The sequence below is a fragment of the Numida meleagris genome, chromosome 19 (assembly GCF_002078875.1).
Source record: "Numida meleagris isolate 19003 breed g44 Domestic line chromosome 19, NumMel1.0, whole genome shotgun sequence".
Taxonomy (NCBI): Eukaryota; Metazoa; Chordata; class Aves; order Galliformes; family Numididae; genus Numida; species Numida meleagris.
Window position 1 is genome coordinate 9,947,975 of NC_034427.1, and position 8,631 is coordinate 9,956,605.

An 8,631-nucleotide genomic window follows, 5' to 3' on the forward strand; every position below is an offset into this window, starting at 1 on the left:
ACAGGGGCAGCTCACAGCTGGGACACCCACCCACCCCAGTGCTGTGCCAAGCTGGGCTGGCACAGGGTGGTGCTCCCAGAGCAAAGCGGGGTCAGCGCAGCTGTGCTGGGACAGGAGGGTGGCAGCCAAAGCCCCCCCATGCCGGGGTCCTGATTGCATTGTGGTGAAGCATTCGTCTTCCTACAGGGTGGGGAGCAGTGGAGATGGCTGTTCCTGGGCTGAGCAAAGCCCCCAGGAGCCCCACCGCCCTGAGCAGGGGGCAGCACCTGGGCAGGCAGTGTGAGGGCTGCCCGCAGTGAGTTATTTCCCTAAAAATGATATATGCAAATCCTTATGCAAGTGAGGCACTCGGGTTTTCTCTTTCCTCCTGCTGGGGACACAGAACTGGGTGGGAAGCGACAATGCTCTGGCCCCATCCTGCACTCCATCCCTGCTGCCCTCGTCCCACGGTGGGTGAGGGGATGGCTGTACGGCCACCGGGGCTGCTTGGGGCTGGGGATGGGACAGGGAGTGTTGTACCGGGGAGGGGTGGGGCCATACCGGGAGGGGCGGGGCCATACTGGGACAGGGAGCAGCATACACCGAGCTCAATGCGGTGGCAGCAGCAGTGGCCTTGGCTTTGCAACAGGGACAGTGACCGGGACCCGTGACACCAGCCAAGGTGAGAGAAGAGCCTCGAGGGCAGCGGGGTCAGGTGGGACTCAAAGAGCCCCTGGTAAAGGGCTGCCCTGCACCACCTCTGCCTGAGACAGCAGCGCTGCTGCAGTGCTGCCCTGCTCTGGATCTGGCCCCTGTCCCATCCCTACTTGGTGTGGTGGCCTCAGGATGGGGACCACAGTCTGGGGGTGGCAGGGGGGCAATACTAATGAAATCAGGGCTGGGGTGCTGGGTGGGAGGTGGTGATGCCATGGTGTCCCATCCTGTCCCCACACTTGGGGTCAGCCACAGGAGCTGCAGAACATGGGGTGCGCCGGGGGATAGCCATTGCCACCAGGTCACTGCATGGGACGGTGGCCTACGATGTGGGGAGTCAGTGGCTGTGGGGTGTGCAGCCACATCTGCTCAGTGCTGGAGAGCATGGTGGGCAAAGGCCCTGGCACACTGCAAAGGACCAGGAGTGAGGGTGGCACAGCTGGGAGGTGGCAGCGATGGTCTCTCGAGGGCCATGGGATGGAGGTGGTGCCGTGCACGTCCCCCACAGTGCCACAGCCCTTTGCTTCCTCCTTTGCTGCACCCTTCTCCTTTCCCCTGGGCTGAGGTCTCCACCGGACAGAGGGAAGTGCCTTCTGGGGGCTTTCCCTGCATTGCTGCTGCTGACAGCACATTTTCCTACCACTTTTTCTTTGGGGGAGAGTTGGGCTTTCGCTTTCGTGGAGCGCAATCTGCCGGTGGGAACGGGGCTGTGAGCACCTGGCTGTGCTGCAGTGGGAGCTGTGGGTGTGGGGCTTTTGGTGCTATTGCAACGGCCCCACTTCTCCCCCCTCCGCTCACAGGATGGGTTGTGTGAGGTCAAAGGAAGCTGGGATCCAAGAGAAGATGCAGCTAGGCCATGACGAGAAGGACCCCGTGTCTGGCAGCAAGCAAGTAAGTGGGAGCTGCAGTGCCCTGGAGGACACAGGAGGCATGGAGCCACCTGGATGGCAGTGGGCACAGGGCTGGGGTGGGCACTGAGGTGGGAGCGCAGGTTCTGTCCCAGCCCACTCTGGTGAGAATAAAGGAATTATGGACAGTCAGAGAGAAATGAAGGTGTTGAGGAAGGAGACGCTCTGCCAGTGCTAAGCGGGTTGGAGCTGGACAAGTGTCCAAGACTCCCACAGTCCCATGCTATGCCCCCATGACACCCCACTGTTTGTCATTCCATTTGCAGCATGATGAAAGCAGAGTGGCTGTGCCCCCTCCAGCGGATGGTGCGTACACACAGAGCTAGGTGGGGAGCGTGGTGAGGCCCTCAGTGGGATCAAACCCCCTGGTGTGGGAGTTCTGTGCTTCCTGGTGGCAGGGATATATGGGTGTCTGGTGCGTGACCCCAGCTTGGGGACAGGCACCCAGGAGTCCCTCTCACTGCAGGCTCGGAGGACAGCATGGTGCTGGCTCTGTACGACTACGAGGCGATGCACTCTGGGGACCTGAGCTTCCAGAAAGGGGAGCGGCTGCGGGTCCTGGAGCAGTACGTGTCCCCTGCTCTGGGCTGTCCCTATGGCTTGCAGGGCTCTGCCCTGGGTGCCGGCAGTGCCCTGTGCTGACCCGTGGCTGTCTGCATCCTCAGGCTGGGAGAGTGGTGGCAGGCACAGTCGCTGGTGACAGGGCGCAAGGGCTTAATCCCCAGCAACTTCGTTGCCCGAGTTAACTCACTGGAGACAGAAGAGTGAGTGTCCCATGCACTCCCATTGCAGTTACCTCCAGTTGTACCCCGTGACCCCACCGTGCCAGGGCTAATATCCTCAGCCCCAGCCTGTGCCAGCCTTGGTTTCCTGGCTCCCAGCAGTGATTGTTGCTTGCTCTGTTCCTGCTGCAGGTGGTTCTTCAAGGGCATCAGCCGGAAGGATGCAGAGCGGCAGCTGCTCAGCCCCGGGAACACATTGGGATCCTTCATGGTTCGGGACAGTGAGACGACCAAAGGTACCAGGGGGTGAGGCCGCTCCAGAGGGGTCTCCCTTCTGCACATCTGACCAGGAAAGGGGGCTCAATATGCCCTGGGGGCTCTGCTTTGCTACTGGGTAGGAGCTGGGGTCTGTCTTCCTGCTGTGAACATCCCTGCAAGAGCCCATGATGCTTCCCTGAGCCCCATAGGGGGACAGGGGACATGCCCCCCCTGGGGCTGCCTTTGCTGCCCGGGGCTGTGCTGGGGCCAGGCAGGGACAATGCAATGCTGGTGGTTCAGCCAGGAGCCGAGGGGATGCTGCCCCATGGCACAGCTCGTTCTTCCCTGAGCAGGTTGCTACTCCTTGTCGGTGCGGGACGGGGACAGCCTGCAGGGAGGCAGCATCAAGCACTACAGGATCCGGACACTGGATAGTGGCGGCTTCTACATCTCCTCACGCAGCAGCTTCAACACGCTGCAGGAGCTGGTGGAGCACTACAAGGGTGAGCCCTGGCACATTGCTCCCGCTGGGACCGTGGCCATTCAGTGTCCCCTCACAGTGCCTGGCAGGGGTGTTGGTGGCACCGAATGTTCACGGAGCCTGGGAAATGCCCATCCCCATGCTGGTGTCCTGGCTGTGCCATGGTGCATGGCAATGCTCAGCCATGCCGTGCTGCGGTGCCGGCTTTTGACACCAGTTGATGCCACACAGCCATGGAACACAGAGCCTGGCTGACTGCGCTTGCTGTTCTCTGGCAGGGCAGAGTGATGGGCTGTGCCGGAGGCTCACCTACCCCTGCAGCATGCCCAGACCCCAGAAGCCCTGGGAGAAAGATGCCTGGGAAATTCCTCGGGAGTCACTGAAACTGGAGAAGAAGCTGGGAGCCGGGCAGTTCGGAGAAGTGTGGATGGGTGAGAGTGAGGAGGGCGAAGGGAGGAAGGTGAAGGGGAAGGAGAAAGGGTGAGGGATGGGAGAGGTGGTGGAAAGATGGTGGGATGATGATGAGCAAGGCTGGTGTCCCGGCAGCAACCTACAACAAGCACACCAAGGTGGCGGTGAAGACGATGAAGACTGGCAGTATGTCTGTGAGCGCCTTCCTGGAGGAGGCGAACCTCATGAAGAGCCTGCAGCACGACAAGCTGGTGAGGCTGCATGCCGTGGTCACCAGGGAGGAGCCCATATACATCATCACCGAGTTCATGGAGAAAGGTGCTGCTGGCCTGCGTGGTGTGGGACAGGGGGGTGTAGGAGGTAGGGGCTGGGTGGACATGGGACAGCCCTAGTAGAGGGAGAGATAGGGACAGGAGGGGACCTGTGCCACCACGGGACCAGTGCCACTGGTTAGTGAGCATGGGAGTTGTCGGGCTGCAGCCAGGCTGAGCGCCATGCTCTGCCCTCAGGGAGCCTGCTGGACTTTCTGAAGAGCGAGGAAGGCAACAAGCAGCCACTGCCAAAGCTGATCGACTTCTCTGCCCAGGTGAGCAGGGCACAGATCTTCCCCAGCTTCCTATTCCAGCTCTCGGTGCTAGCAATGCAAAACTGAGATCGAGCGGCTTAAATCCCTGGACAGCTCATGGCTGGGTTTTTGGGACCTACCCTTCCTCCCCGCCAAGGAGCTGTAAAGCAGAGCGTGAAGCGTGGTTCTCAGGGCTGAGCAATGGCAGTGTGCTTCCCAGACAGGGAAATGCTGCAGAACATCAGTGTGTGGTGAGGACTCATTGGACAGTGGATGCAGGAATGGGGCAATGAGGTTTGCTGTGCTGTGGACTGCGGGAGCAGGTGTGCACGAAAGGAGAAGTGGTTGCTTCCTCCCCATTAACCCACTAACTGCAGCAAGCCCAGGCACTGCTGGTGCTGGAAAGCCTGCATCTATTATGGCCCTGGGTTCCTGCCCCATGGGTTTGCTGCCCTGGGGGCCCATTTTGCAGCTCTGCTTAGTGAGGGCAAAGAGCTGGAGCTGGCTCTCTCTTGCTCATTTTTGCATGGATCTTTCTGCAGGATGCACTGTCTCTGAGTGGCACAGCCTTGGCTGTGAGCACGCAGCTCCCCATGGAGCAGCAATGCCTATGGGAAGTTTATGGTAGAAGCTATGCTTAAATTCATCTTACAGCCAGAGTTGCCATGGGCTGTGGGAAGGCAGTTGAAGAGAAGGGGGCCGCAGCGAAAACAAGTTCAGGGATATTTTCAGGATTTTGAGTACAGCTGGGCGTGCTCTTATCCACCTAGTTTTGCATGTGCAACCATTTGTGCAGATACCATCTACTGCTGCTTCTGCAGCGCCCACAGCTGCTGGCCAACAGCCAACCTTGGAGCCGAGTTTGGTGCCTCAATGAATGGAGGAACCTGAGCAACAGCAAAGCTCGGATCAGAGCCCAGGCTTTGGAGGCGTGGAGCAGGTCGCTGGCTCTGGAGCCCATTCCTGTGAGCCTGTCCTGCTCCGTGCATCACTGCGCAGTGAGCAGGCAGTATCTGGGCTCCTGGCTGAAGCTGCTGCTGAGTCACAGCCAGCAAAGCCGCATGGGGCCCTGCATATAACCCTTCCGCTCTTGCAGTGCCTGTTTACTTCTGCATTTTGTGCACCTTACCCTGGTGTAACAGGGAGGGGAGTGCTTCCGCTCAGCCTGCTCTGACCCTTTCCCCTCCTAGATGCTGCTAGCATCCCAGCTTGGGCCAATTTGGCACAAAGTTGAGTTTGGGTTGTGCACATGGCCCTGCATCTCTGTGCTGCTCAGGGGCTGACAGCTGCACAGTCACTGAGCATAGAGACCTCAGAAGATGGAGCTGGGGGAGTCTCTGGGGTCAGAGGTGCTATCCTGCCTCCAGGATGACTTCACGGCCCTCTCCAGAGACCCATCTCAGGGCTTTTTATTCTCCCCAGAGAGGCCCTCTCCATTTGGTGCCCCCTTAGCAGAGAGCAGCTCCCTGTGTCTCTCCAGCAGCTGTTCATGTATTTGGAGGCTGTTCTCATGTCTGCTCATAATGGAAAATGATTTACTCCTCGGCACATTTGCATGGCTCTGGATGCAGCTGCCACACTTCGGCCTGTGGGCATCCCCAGACATTTGCTCCTGAGCATGCCAGCTCCCCACCACTAGTTCTTGCTGCTTTTCTCACATGGCCATCAATGTTTGGTGCTGGGTCACCCCAACCTCTTTCACAACCCTGCACTGCGAATGCTTCCCACGCAGCCCTCGATCACATTTCCACCATGAGTGTCCCATGCCCTGCCACAGCTCAGTTCCCTCTTGCCCTTCTTTCTGCATGCTCACAAAAGCAGTTCAGTTTTTCCATTCCTAGCAACAGTCACTTTTATGAGTTTTCTGTTATTTCAAACAGATCTGCACTTTTGTCTTCCTGCTTTTTGCAGATTGCAGAAGGAATGGCTTTTATTGAGAAGAGGAACTACATCCACAGAGACTTGAGAGCTGCCAACATTCTCGTGTCAGCGACATTGGTGTGCAAGATTGCAGACTTTGGGCTGGCCAGGATCATTGAAGACAATGAGTACGTAGCCCGGGAAGGTACGAGAGCTGCTGTGAGGGTCTGGCCCCTTCCTGGGATGGTGAAGGGCTGTGGGATTCCCTTAGAGCCCCTCATCAATGTGCAACCTTGGCAGCAAGGACGCAGGGAGGGATGCACTGCAATGGACAGATGAGTAGAAGCCCCTCTCATTTGCATCACTCCACATCTTCCTGTTTTGTTTGTTTCTTGTTCCCCAAATTTCACTACCAAATTCTCAGCATTTGGGTTTCAGCTCATGTTTCTCATTGGATCTCTTTGTCCAGGTGCCAAGTTTCCCATTAAATGGACTGCACCAGAAGCAATCAACTATGGATCTTTCACTATAAAATCTGATGTCTGGTCCTTTGGGATTCTCCTGACCGAGATTGTTACCTATGGGCGCATCCCATACCCAGGTACTGAAGTGAAATGCCCACTCTAACCCGGTTCCAAAAGATGTGCCCCACATTCGGGGCCCCATCTATGGGATTTCTCCTCCGTGAAGTTAGATCACTGAAAACAGAGGCAATGGCAAGAAATCTGAATCTCACACTGGAAACAGAGCTCAGAGACCTTCAGGTCACAACTATTTGTGTTCATAACACTTTCCCATGTTTTTCTGCTTCCTGCGGGAAAGCTCATTCAGAAGCAGAACATCAGTTCAGGGCTGATAGCTGGGCCTGGTTTTTTTGGGAAATCTCAAACAATCTGTACTTCATCATCATTAGGAAGTGCTCTCTATTATACACTAATTGCTTCTCTAGTGCCTTTTTTCATTGGAAAATGACTGTACCTGGAAAGCAACAAATCCATGAAGGATAAGGAGTGGCTTAAAGTGTTGTGGGGGAGGGACCAACTCTGCCATTGACACTAACTTGTTTCTATCAGTGACACTGGGAGGAATGGCTCATTAAAGCCTCAGCAGATGGAAAAATGCAGCCATTATTTTTGGAGAATTCATACAAAACAATTACAATTCCTTTCTGATCTGCTTAAATGGGGTACAAACCGCAGGCAACAAGTGATGTGGCACCACAGTTGTTGGCACGTTTCCCTGAAGAGGAGCAGGATCTCCCCTTCCCCTGCTCCTCCAACCTGTCCTTTCTCTCCACAGCAACATTACCCAAAGGGTGGGGGTTGGTTTTTGCTTGTTGCCTTTTAAAGAAATCAGCATCAGCCCCTGAAATATTCACCTGTTCTGCCCTGCTTCTCTAGGGATGTCGAGCGCGGAGGTGATCAGGGCCCTGGAGCACGGCTACCGCATGCCCCGCACAGAAAGCTGTCCTGAGGAGCTGTACGACATCATGAAGAGATGCTGGAAGACCAAACCAGAGGACCGTCCCACCTTTGAGTACATGCAGAGCATTTTGGAGGATTTCTTTACCGCGACAGAGGGCCAGTACCAGCAGCAGGCATAGTGCAGAAAGTGCAGTGAGGGCAGCGGAGAGCCCCGCACTGTGCACACCATCTCAGCAGCACTGCACGCACCTTGCTCTTCCATGTCCCACTCCTGGTGTTCTGTGCGTGCCTCCTTCATCTGCCAGCCTGGCATAGAAAACAATGACTTCCAGATGTGGCCTGGCTGGGCACAAGGGCACAAGTGGAGCAGTTTATTTGAGCCTCATGAGATCTCATCGTGCTGTTTTGTGTGAGCAGGTGCTTGTGCTGCACTGCCCTCAGTGCAACGCCATCTGCCCCGTGTGTGCTGCGCAGCACCCAGCACCTGGACACTGCTGAAAATCGACGTGCTGGTGAAATCCTGATGGATCTGCTCCGGGTACAGCACTGCAGCACTTCAGCTCATCGCTGCCTCAGGGCCCTGAGGAGGTGTCACAGAACCACAGCTCCCTTTGGGTATCCCGAGCACTTTTCATAGCACTTCATCTGTTGAGCGTGAGGAATACACACAATATCCCAAGCTGGAAGGGACCCACAGGGATCGCTGAGTCCAACCCCTGGCTCCACACAGGACACCTCAAAATCAGACGGCGTGGCTCAGCCGCTCCCCACACGCCCTCATTTGCTGCAGTCGGAGCCCCAGGAGCCGCCTCCGAGACCAGGCCCAGCCCAGGGCCGCCAGGAGCAGCACTGCCAGGGCTCTGCTCCTCCTGATTTGCATGATGAGCAACGAACCGTGCGTTCCTTACACGCTCATTTTATCTTTCTGGTTCTCTTAGTATTTAACGACGTGACATTTAGGGAAGAAGAAGAGAGGAAGAATTATATTTGTTAAGAATGTCCTCCCCTTCTTACAACAAAGAGACGGTGATTATTTTTTTTCTCCTCATATAAAGAGACGAACACCGTTGTTCATATGCTTTAATATCTGCTTTCAGGCGCTTCCTTTTGTAGCCAATAAAATATTTACACCATCCCACAGCTGCAGCCCTCTCCGCGGCAGGCTGGTGGGGTAGAACCGCCCCGATTCTGTAAAACCCGGAGCCGCTCCGGCCTGGGCGCAACGCTCCCCTTGCCCCTGGTGGGGGCCAGGCAGGGCCAGGCCCCACCGAGGAGACACGGAGGCTTCAGCGCCCGCACACAAGATGGC

General features: G+C 56.6%; 1 protein-coding gene across 5 annotated transcripts; it reads left to right on the forward strand.

Annotated features, from left to right (window-relative positions):
- HCK (HCK proto-oncogene, Src family tyrosine kinase) lies at positions 55-8,569 on the forward strand. 5 transcript variants are annotated; one of them, XR_002444123.1, is made up of 12 exons: positions 671-1,584; positions 1,868-1,907; positions 2,068-2,167; positions 2,267-2,365; positions 2,516-2,619; positions 2,935-3,084; positions 3,341-3,493; positions 3,609-3,791; positions 3,983-4,059; positions 5,950-6,086; positions 6,368-6,499; positions 7,299-7,435. XR_002444123.1 is itself a non-coding variant. In XM_021416296.1 (12 exons), exons 1-12 carry the CDS (start codon positions 1,495-1,497, stop codon positions 7,499-7,501), a joined length of 1,485 nt encoding a protein of 494 aa, XP_021271971.1. In that variant the 5' UTR covers positions 671-1,494; the 3' UTR covers positions 7,502-8,568. The 5 variants fall into 5 exon arrangements, 4 of the variants coding, with proteins under 4 accessions (XP_021271973.1, XP_021271971.1, XP_021271972.1 ...); XM_021416296.1 differs by having other exon boundaries at positions 5,950-6,103; positions 7,299-8,568; XM_021416297.1 differs by lacking the exon at positions 1,868-1,907 and having other exon boundaries at positions 5,950-6,103; positions 7,299-8,568.

Excerpts from the sequence above, each read along its gene's own strand:
- HCK (XM_021416296.1), top strand. The coding sequence starts at position 1,495 with ATGGGTTGTGTGAGGTCAAAGGAAGCTGGGATCCAAGAGAAGATGCAG. Across the intron at positions 2,620-2,934 it reads GGACAGTGAGACGACCAAAG|GTTGCTACTCCTTGTCGGTG; the intron begins GTACCAGGGGGT and ends TTCCCTGAGCAG. Across the intron at positions 4,060-5,949 it reads TGATCGACTTCTCTGCCCAG|ATTGCAGAAGGAATGGCTTT; the intron begins GTGAGCAGGGCA and ends TGCTTTTTGCAG.